At 42.4% G+C, this 11290-nt stretch overlaps 2 protein-coding genes across 2 annotated transcripts; one reads left to right on the top strand and one right to left on the bottom strand.

Moving 5' to 3' along the window:
• Positions 1-1631: 1631 nt before the first annotated feature.
• Positions 1632-3638, bottom strand: LOC145889476 (uncharacterized). The gene has a single exon (XM_082980435.1). It carries the CDS (start codon positions 3473-3475, stop codon positions 1961-1963), a length of 1515 nt encoding a protein of 504 aa, XP_082836561.1. The 5' UTR covers positions 3476-3638; the 3' UTR covers positions 1632-1960.
• Positions 3639-6458: 2820 nt separating this feature from the next.
• Positions 6459-10269, top strand: LOC145888757 (GPI ethanolamine phosphate transferase 1-like). Its single transcript, XM_082979591.1, has 10 exons — positions 6459-6743; positions 6807-6928; positions 7098-7196; positions 7261-7489; positions 7573-7703; positions 7769-7889; positions 7959-9331; positions 9399-9589; positions 9650-9781; positions 9840-10269. The coding sequence occupies exons 1-10, from the start codon at positions 6517-6519 to the stop codon at positions 9981-9983; spliced, it is 2769 nt and encodes a 922-aa protein (XP_082835717.1). The 5' UTR covers positions 6459-6516; the 3' UTR covers positions 9984-10269.
• The last annotated feature ends 1021 nt before the right edge of the window (positions 10270-11290 follow it).

The raw sequence follows: 11290 nt of genomic DNA, 5'->3' as shown, positions 1-11290 counted from the left end.
ACGTCAATGGGAACGGCGTAGACGTCATGCAAGGTCCACATGCCAATTCCAAAGAGTCGACGTCATTGCTGTCGGCAGCCGACAAGGAAACTGCCACGCCTAAGGAAAGACACTCGCCAGATATTTCCCTGCACCATCTGTCGGCAATGTTGGGCCGGGCGAACCGCAAGGACCGTGAAAGAGGGGGCGCTAAATCCTGGACAAGACGCAGGAGGCATTGGCATTGGCGACGGCCTGGTCGCCGTAGAATGTTTGCGGACTTTCCATGACACACGATTTGTATTTTGCAATTCTACACAGTTACAAGTGCATTTTGAGTAGCGAATGTCCCGTGTTTTGCAAGATACTGAAAAGTATGGCATCCCGATAAGTTTTTGTAAGAAGGCTATAAAAAAGCTCAAATTATTTTCAAATCGCATCATTAAACTGTGCTGACGTTTGATCTCAACAGTACATTGAAATAGTTGTGTTCTAGTTGGTTTATTACCTTAGGTGTCATTGCAAAGATATTATTTGGATATATTTCAGTAGTTTTGCCATTTCTCTTGTCCTTTCGTGTTCAGCATATATCGAACTGTTTCGTTTACAATGACGCAGCATAAAATGACTGACAAACCTCCACTGTCTTCTATGTAGGTAGGAAAGGTATCTTTTACGTTTACAACGTCGTTTTACATATGTAAACATATGTTCCCCATTCATCACGAATCTGTGTTTAATCGAAGTCCTGGCGTCGCATGATACGATCGTATACCCACAGGCGAAATGTAAAAACGGATGTGCTTCGCATTGCAATTTCGAATCGTATTTAGTATGTGAAAAGGAAAACAAGTGTGGTTATGTTTACGTGGCTCTGAACTATCTCTATTTTACACACGGGGTTTGCATTGCTCTGTTTACTCGATGTAAGGCTCTTCTTATGATCGATCGTCCAACACTATCAGAGCGGTCATCGAAAACAACTCCATACCAATCGCCGTAAACAACGATCAAACGCCAATCCGTCGCGTTTCGCAGCACCAGCCTGTTTTGCGCGTGTTGCCCAGGTTGCCAAGCAACGGCAACAAGCATCATTGAAATTATGAGATCCCAAAATCGATAAACTGCTCATATCGCCGCAGACTGTGGCCCGCCAGGGACTGGCAATGTGTGCACGCGCGTCGCAATGCCCGCAAAGGCACTTCGGGAAGGTCAAGGACCATCTCGGCCACGGCCAAGTGCGCTTCGATTCACTGAGACGCTGCTTCGACGGCACTTGGACGTAATATTTCTCTGTATCTTATTTGCGCAAGACTTTGCCTCGCATCGCATGAACCTCGTCGACGAAGTTCGTTACATGGAAATCGTAGTTTATGCGATACAGTTTTGCTTCTCTGTTTTCCGACAAGCGCAAGCGTTTGTTTGAAACAAAGTCACCTTGAACACGACACGACCAAAATCGTGGAAAACATTAACAATGGATTTTTTGTCTTCACTTTCAGTCTCAACTTAATAAAGAGCGATATTAGGAATTTCCCTACCAGTGCAAACAATATTAAATATTATATTAAACGCAGTCAGTGTATTGGGTTGAACCGAATCAAAATAAAAGTCAAGGTAGTTGGGCATGTTTGGTTTTCTTGCTGAGTTTCTATCGCCACACAGGATGTGGATTTGGCAAAAAAAGGCACGGCATTCACTAGAAATAAAACGATTCTTGCACGTTTGGCCAATAGAACAAATTTTATTGACTATTTGCACGCAAAATCATGCCAACGATATGGAACCCTGACAATATAAACATACTATAATTTGAACTTTCAAAGTGGACGCTTTGAAACGGAAATTCGCTAAGGATGCTTGTAGGCGTGCCGTTCATCAACTGATAACTGTGACAATGAAAAGTCGAAAATTGTGGATGACATCAAATTTAAAGAGCCAAATACAAACAAACCATGCTATCGTGACACCGTGACATGCCTTATTTTAAATGATTAAGGGACTCTGATAGTGGTGGAAGATATTTATTGTAGGCTCTTCGTCTAGGGGAGACGTTGTGGCCAGTTCCGAAATTCGGTTTTCCACCTAAATCATTTCCGATGCTTCCGAAAACGCATTCGCTCTTGGTCACCGTCTCTGTTCCCCCGCTTGCGAGATACTGCGACGAAGATCGTACATCGTTCTTCAGCTGTGAATCTTGCTGCATCAAATCGAAGTTCTCCACTTGCTGCTGATGCCGCCGACGCGAGCGCTTCTTGTGTCTTTTCGGTGACGTAAAAATGTCGACGCTCACGTCATCGCCGCTCGTTTGTTGGTCATGCCCAGATGCGTGGTTGTGCTGCGGGAAGGCGGCGGCCTTAACTTTCTCCAGATTAGCGTTCCGCAAACCGGCCAAAAGACGCGAGTTGACCTCGGGGCGGGTGGCGCCGGAAAAGGTGGGGTCGTAAGCTTCGGTCGCATCCCCAGATACAGTGCTCATGATGTCGGACGCCGCGTGGTCAGGAGGTTTTTCAAAAACGTCTGTTTGGTTGCGACCTTGGCGTCGCCTCGGTTTCCTTGGTCGTGTGACATCATGTTCGGTATCGTGTGTCTTCAAATTGGATTTCGTGAGTTCGAGTCCATCGCCTATCGGCTGCAGCTTTGATTGCCTTCCCGGTTGTTCTGCTTCTTGGTGGTGTTTGATGTTCTCTTGTGTCGTTTTGGTGCTAAGCTTGCTCTCGCGTCCGTCCAAGATACCGTCGAAGGCGAGGGACCGTTGTCGGACTCTGGCTTTGGGTGAACAACCGTCACGCAGCGTGAGCTTCTCTATCGGTGAAACAACAGCGGGACTGTTTCGGCCACGCCTGCTAATTCTACGCCTCGGTGACGCATTCGAGACAGTCGGCGTTTGTTCTGTGTCCAAGAATATATCCTTTGACGCTCCCGTATCCTCAAGCTTTGATTGTCGGTTACACAACGCCCTTCTGCTATTTCGCCGCCTTGTTCTCCGTTCAAACCCCAGTTCGTCCGAAATATCAGAGAAAATCGACGTGTCATCTCCTAACTTAGGTCTGTTACTGACTTTGACATTTTCCCGTGCTTTTGCCTTACTTTGTCCTACGACTTCTCGCGGGTCCTCGTCCGCAGCTGACTGGCTTTTGGTAAATGTCGGACATCGTTCCAGCTCGTCGAATCGCTTCCTGCGGGACCCGCGTTGCTTTTCCATTCGTCGACTTTGGTTAGTCAGTTCCATTTCCTTCACAGCTTCCGACGAATGGCTGTCAAACAAACCGTTTGCGGGCGCCCTATCGACAGCTGATATTCCTGGAAGCGGCTTTAAAGTGGAGTTTTGGCAAACAACGGGATCGCGCAGCGCAGTCAACAGCTCTTGCGTCGAGCGCTCCAGATCGACGTCGCCAGTAGCCAGCCTTGTCCGGCGCCGCTTTTGTGCTTTCACTCTTAGGTTAGGCGAAAGCAAGCCGGGAGATTTTGCCGATCCGAAAACGTTCTCCGACATTCTATTGTCTCGTTTTCTATCCCCGATGAATTATTCATTCACACTTGACAATCATTTTTCCCGTGCTCGCTCTCGCCCGCCCAAAGCAAATTGACGTTTGGATAAAATGTTAAGTTGTTCAATTAAAAATTCATGGCACGTTTTCCCTACGGAGAAGGTTGATACCTCTCTGCACAAAGAAACTCACATATTGTACAAGGCATAACATAATTTAATTCCTATTTTACATACAGGTTCTATCTGAGCAGATGTTATAACTGACACCCAAGTCCGGTACCAAATGCAATCTATTTTGTTTATGCAAGGATGCTCCAGCCTTTGCGTGCGACTACGTTATTGTGCATTCACTGCATTTTCAAAACACTTGAGCTAAACCATGCAAAAGCACTATATCTAACCTTACTTTTTACAATGTGCAGTCGGTATATTGAAGCACTTTTATACTGCACATGGTCAAGTGCATAATTCATGAACCTGCGTTACATCCGCACCTAACACATATCCCTTTCAACTTTATCGACGATCTCCCAGTAAAGCTCTTACTGCTGCCTGTGCACTGCGCGCTTTGCCCGTGTGGATCAATTACACCCGGGTTGTCACACCCCACTTCAGCAGAGCGTGATTGAAGTGCATCCAGAAGGCCGTGCGCGCGTTCAGTCGTTCGGGCTTCATAGTCATCGGAAAGTAGCAAAGCGCGATTAGACAAAAAGGCAAAACGCTGCCAGTGCTTAGGGCCGCAAATAAAAAGGATCAATTTGCGACGCCGTGGGAGCCAAGGCGACACAGGGCTGCCGTCCGCTCCGTAGTACGCGTTCAAGGGCCCTTGGCGTTTCTCTGTCCCGCTCGAAAACGCGATCCAGCATCGATGCCACAGAACGGCCGCTTCGCTATTGCCAGCAGCAATAGCACAGTGAAACATTGCTCTTCAAACAACCCACATTAAGTTCCATTGAGCAAAGAGGCCCGCGACCCTACGCCAGTAACAACAATCGCCATATTTTGTACTCGGAAAATGTTTTTCCGTCATAAGCGCGTCACAAGCCACGGATTCGTCCTCGAACAAGAGAACCCATCCAAGTGCTCTTTGTGAGGATGGTTGTGCTATCTCGTGTTTGTTTGTCAGCATTCGAAAGTGGTTGCTGATATCGACGCGAGCGCAATTTTGTTTGCTCGATACACGTCGACCGAGCAGAGATTTGACGTCGTATCTTTGATTAATAACATGCCCTGTTTAACCAGGCGATGATTTATCTTTGGCGTGCGTCTAATTACGACCCAGTGCTTTACGGTAACCAAAACGCAGCAGAAAATAACATAAAGAAAAAAAGTTGCAAAATTTCCTACCTATATTCCTTATAGCAGTTTTTTTAACCTGGTTTTATTCCAGTACAATTTTTTACTAAAACGCCATCACCTAAAATGCCTTCAGATCAACAAAAGGATCCAAAAATAGCTCACCTGTCACAAAAAATATACCGGTGTAAAAGAGAAAACTGGACATAGAGCAGCTCGTGTTGTCATAACTAACCGGCAAATCAATTTTCTACATCTAGATTGACGGTTTAAATGGGCGGACATAAGTGACGGGTCGATATTTTCTAAAACCATTTCGGCATTTTGTTTTCAAACAAATCGGCCAAAATTTTGCTAATGCCTATGATACAAAATTGTCTGTTGTAAGTGGGAGTTCGCCTTTTTATGTCTGTGTGTTTTTTTCACAATATATTTTGGTTTAATGAAAACTTTATTCGGTATCTTTTATATCAATATCTTTTAATATATTTTCTAAACTGGATGGAAATGGTAGTTCAAATGCGGCGATAGAATGTAGTTATTGCATAACTTCCAACAACTTTGTTTCATCCAACTTTTCGGCATCTACAGCAAAATCAAGTTTATTATGTATATTATTTATGCGCAGTTTTAACTTCGTGCATTGCGTACCAGCAAAGACATACGAATATTTGTGTCGTTATTATGCGTGTAGTGTTTATACTTGGAAGTCTCTGAACAAATTTTACGCTCATAGAAAAAGTGACACGGGGTTTACAGCCACTCCCAAGCGCCATGATCACGCGTGTACAAGTCTTTAAATACTCCGGTGAGTCCACGTGTAAAACTGAGTGGTTTAAATAACATTTAGGACCAGGGCATATGGGGTTATCAAATCAACTTCAAAAAAACCTAGTTGTAGCACAAGGAACGAATGCGTTACACGCTAATAGTTTATGTTGGAAGTGACAACGTGTGGTTAACAGGCTCCCGGTGATGACGCTAGGCAACGATTTCCTTTAAAGAGTTGGCGAGAGACAACCGCAGTTACATACGGCGACGTAGCCATATGACAAAACAATCCAACAAAAGTATGCCATAACATAACACGTGTTCCTACAACAGCAACGTGAAAAATTACACATGGCCCTGCAGCGTGAAGTCACCTACAGTCCTTTATTTTAAGGCAGAGTTTTTTGTCGAGCCTTTCATTTTTATGTCCTTTATTGAGATATGAAATTAAAGAATTTGTCGTATATTTTGAAATCGTGTTGACCATAGTTGTTTGATGTAAATTTTTTTATATAACTTAATCGTGCATGTAAAAATAGTCACGTAAGTTGGGAAATATACAAAATAGTAATTATACGTAAATGTGAGATTAACCGCAACACAGAAAACAACAAAGTAAGGAGGTGTGGGTGTAATTGGTCGTTTGGGTAGAGGCTCACGATAAGAATTAAAACAAGCACGGCAACGAGGTTTTTCACAAAATTATGTCGTAATTCGTTGTATATACCAGAATCTATGCTCGAAAACTACTGATAAGAACACCAGCATATCCTTTATATGTCCTTCAATTTAGCTTAACAAGCCTGAAGCAATGAAACTTACATGTATGTAAGTTGATTTCTATAGTCCAACCGGCATTTAGTCATGTGTGAACTGGATCGTTACGGTTGAGTAACTCGTATGCAAACATCTCCAACAAACCGACGTTTATCAAATTTCATTGCGAAGTTTTGACCAGTTTGTAAAATAAATGTAACATGGAATTTTGGTCGTTTATTGTGTTAAGCATCGTAGTTCACGTCGTGCTATTTTCATCCATATTCGACATTTACTTCAAGTCGCCATTGGTACACGGAATGAAAGAGTATCCGCCACCTGTAAAGCCCCCTTCTTCTCGGTTAGTGTTGATTGTAGGTGACGGACTTCGAGCTGACAAGTTTTACGAATTGGATGAAAATGGCAATTCAAGAGCACCGTTTTTAAGGTAGATTTTGCATAACTTGCTGTTGCAGGCTAGACCCATATCAATTGTTGTAATATTATGCAGAAATATCATTGAGAATGAGGGGACTTGGGGAGTGTCACACACTCATATGCCAACTGAATCGAGGCCTGGGCATGTTGCACTAATTGCTGGATTTTATGAGGATGTAAGCGCAATTTTAAAAGGTATGACAAATTTTGTTGGGTATGCTAGAAATAATGAACAGTGTCTACTAGTACTATTGGTTTGGAATGTATCAATCTTGTTCAGGTAGTGTAGTATTAGTAAATATGTAGAAAATAAATTTTTTTCTAAAATGCGTACATTTATCACACAATGCATTATGTGGTTCAGGCTGGAAAAAGAACCCTGTCGAGTTTGACAGTGTTTTCAACAAGAGCCGTTCAACATGGTCCTGGGGAAGCCCAGATATCCTTCCAATGTTTGCAGAAGGTTTTTGTTGTGTTTGAACACTTTTCACAATTTTGATTGCATTTTCCTGTTGATGCTTTTACAGGGGCAGGTCCTCATGTTCACATTCACTGCTTTTCAAATAGAATTGTAAATTTTGCTGGCAATGACTCATCACTTCTTGATACTTGGGTGTTTAATGAGGTGGAAAAGTTCTTTTTACAAGCAAAGGACAATGAAACAATGAAGGGAATGTTGATGCAGGACCAAATTGTGTTTTTTCTTCATTTACTAGGCATTGACACAAATGGTCATAGCCATAAACCTTACTCAAAGTATGTTTATACACGTTTTTATTTGTGAGTTTATTTGGCCTTATTTGTAGCATCTAGTCATATATTTTTAAATATCTGAATAGAGAATACCTGGCAAACATTAATCTGGTTGACAAAGGAATTGAAAAGACTGTGGGTATACTTGATAATTTTTATGCAAACGATGGAAGAACGAGTTATGTGTTCACGGCAGATCATGGCATGACAGATTGGGGTAACAAAGTAGGAATGGTATTTAAACATCTAGTCTTAAGGTGAACTTGTTAATCTTCTTTAAAGGTTCTCACGGAGCGGGCCTTCCTTCGGAAACATTAACACCGTTAGTTGTATGGGGGTCTGGTGCATCCAGACATGTGAAATACAATGGCAACTTAGATCAGTCATCACTTGAGTTGACCAGGTAGCCCAACATTTACATATGCATGTCATTTCCAATTGCTATGATACAAATATAGATATTGGAATGCAGGTCTTGGCACTTGGATCCAGCATACCAGGTTGATGTTAACCAAGCAGACCTTACGCCACTTATGTCATCATTGCTTGCTCTCCCAGTACCTGTCAATTCAGTTGGTGTGTTGCCGACACATTACTTATCAGGAGACACTGAAACTAAATGCAAGCTGCTGTTTTCAAATGCACAGCAAGTCGCAGAACAGTTTTTAGTAAAGCTTAAGTTGACAAGACAAAAATCACTGTACTTCTCACCCTTTCCTGATCTTAGTGAAAGCGACGTTGCCGACATCACTCGCAAAATTTCTGACTGTATTTTTGCGAAGACATACCAAGAAGCATTGGACTTATCCCACAAACTTATTAGACTGTCACTGCAGGGTCTGCAGTATTACCACACCTATCACAGGACACTGCTTTCCGCCTGCATTGTTCTCAGTTACTTCGGGTGGATGGTGATTGCCCTGTGCATGATCCTGCAACAGATAAGTTTCATCAAAAGCCAGTTGCTTAAACGATCGCCAACTGTCAGGAAACATCATTTAACCTTGACGTTTTGTTTATTCGTGATGGTTGGAACTTGCTTCTGCATTCATCTGTACACGTCACAAGTGCCGTTGCCAAGTTACATCTATTGTATGTTGCCTTTTCCAATTTGGTATTATATCACAACCAAAAAAGGTGTCTTTAGTGTGACTTTGACGATTCTTCAAGGAAACCCTGATGTAACAAAGGGGATTGTCGTATATGCGCTGGTAGGCTTACTTGGTACGTGGAGTTTGGTAGCCAGCTTTTTTTATCGGTACGTTCTCAGTGTCGAGCTACTAATTTTTGCCATGCTCTTTTTAAACTTGGAAACCTCATCAAAAAAATATTGGGCTTCTTTTATGTGTGTAGTTTTGTCTGTTTTTCCTATGTTACCTGTTGTGGGCCGAAGTCGAGGTGGTGTGCCCGTATTCTTGGCCGGAGCTATCTGTTCCGTTTTATGCATTTTCGCAAATTGGATTTTGAGAAGTAAACGCCTTACGTTACTCTCACCCCTGCCGATTGCATGCGGCATTCTTTCTCCATTGGCGCATCAAATGTCACACATGCACGGTCAAGTTTCCATTTTCATCCACATCTTCAGCTGGACAATGTTATTGTCCAGTTGGTTCTTACCTCTTTTTCAATCAACGAAAGTGTACCACCGCATGTTGAGCATCTACACTCTGCACTGTGCCGCTTATATTCTTATCAGTTTATCCTATGATGCGCTTTTTTGCGTTGCCCTTTGTCTTTTGCTGGCCACCTGGACGTCGGTTGAATTTGAAATCTCAGAAAAGCAATCCGGCAGATCAACAGTCGCTTTTGACGAGCTAGATTTTTCGCAACATCTGTTTAAATTAGGTGAAATGCTTTCTTGGTGTCTTCACCTGACCGTCGTGTTAACAGTGTTTTTGTTTGAATGTCGTAGGTGAGAGTGGCCATCACAAAGAACTTTCGTTCCACACGATACGACGCTGTTACATGCTCTTGTTTTTTACCGTCCTGTCGTTTTTCGGCGTTGGAAATATTGCCAGCATCAACAGCTTTGACAACCGTGTGGTCCTGCCTTTTATTACTGTGTTTAACCACACAGTAATGGGAGGTTTGCTAATGTACAAGGTAGGAACGTACTCAGGCCTTCCTATGCACTGATAACATGCACATTATTTCTTGCTGCAGGTTTTGTTACCCTACTTTCTTGTGGTCTGCACGTTTTGCAGCGTTGCTGTGGCAACGAAAACGCACTTTACTCAATTGTGTTGTTTCGTATTGATAATCAGCGACTTCATGAGTGTTCATTTCTTCTTTTTGGTAAGTCACCTGTAAGTATTACCACAAGCGTTCATCTTTAATTCTGATACTGTTGTAGGTCCAAGACGAAGGTTCGTGGCTTGACATAGGAACTAGCATCAGCCATTTCATTATCAGCATGACTATGATCATATCTGTGCTTTTCTTTTTTGCAGCGGCCAAGTTTTTGACTGGCTTCAAGTTCCCAAAATTGTCCCTTTGATTCGCTACGTGTTTTTCATTGTTGAACGTATCTGTGAAAAACAAGTTGTTATATTGCGTATATTATGGGTGGCCAGCACGTCGTTCGAGGTCGACCACAATCGTTTTTGTCATTGCTGGTCGAACGCGTCAGACATTGTATTGTTTTCACGAAATAGGTAAACAAACGAAATGGTTAAGTTTTTAACAAAGTTTGTTAATATCGTTGAGTTGATACATTGTTAAAAACATGTAAGATTGTTTATAAATATAATGACGCAACTTCGTCCATGTGTCTTTGTCCTTGTACGCGGTTTCTTAAATGTAAAGCAAATATTTTTGGCGCAAAATAAAAGAAAAATATTCTGTTACTGCAGGCATGAGAACTTTTATACTCTATTATAGTATAGGCGACATAATTGTGTTGTAAATGAATGAAATTCGACCCTTTCCTCTGAGCATTTCCGTCACCAGTCGGTATGTGTTAATTAGAAGTTTTCTTGTAATGCTTTGCGTACGTCGGTGTATTTAAGTAGTGCGTTTCTGTTGGTGTTAACGGCGTGAACAAATTAAAGGTGGCTTTTAATACTGTGCGACACATGACCCATTCGTGGACATGTTGCAGATAAACTTTAGTGTCCGTTTGCTGGTATTTTCCACGCCGTGGTAAAGAAGCACACCAAAGCCAGAGGTAGCTGCCAGACGTACTAGTTGCTGTTAATTTCAGAGGTTTTTCTTTGCCTGTACGTACTTTTTGTTTTTAGGTGCATACCATGGTAGGCTACACGCATATACCGAAAAGGAAATACAAAAATTTCGTTTTGAATGTAGTACCATGGTAGGCTATACGAGTGGGACACATGGGTTTGTCGTAATTGTTATTCCACATCAGTGGTTCTCAATAAGGGGTCCGTAGAGCGTTCGTCGCAACCTTTAAGTATAGGCTACACACACCATGTGATTGAAAAACTTATATTTTTGAAAAATGTTTATGCATTAGCCTAAAAACGTGCAGAACTGCGGAAGCACGTTTCAGCCTTATGATATCGCAGGAAAACACGCATTACACGTAAATATAGGTAGAAGCAAAATTTTTTGACAAACCAAATAGGGTCCACCAAGAAAAAAGGTTGGGAACCTCTTCTCTGCATCATCGTCGGCGATTATTTTCGCAGAATTAACGCACTCACGCGCGACGTTTGAAACGGTTTTTGGCCGGCAGTCGTTGGGCTGCGCAAACAATTGGCTTTCAGGACGCATCGCTTCCTTTATTCTTGCGATTGTTTAGTGATTCAGTTTTAGTGTCGCTACAATTGCAATTCAGCTAAA

This window comes from Ascidia mentula, chromosome 2 (genome assembly GCF_947561715.1).
Source record: "Ascidia mentula chromosome 2, kaAscMent1.1, whole genome shotgun sequence".
NCBI classification, from domain to species: domain Eukaryota; kingdom Metazoa; phylum Chordata; class Ascidiacea; order Phlebobranchia; family Ascidiidae; genus Ascidia; species Ascidia mentula.
The sequence above is the reverse complement of the archived record's forward strand: the minus strand, read 5'-3'. Positions and strand labels throughout refer to the sequence as shown.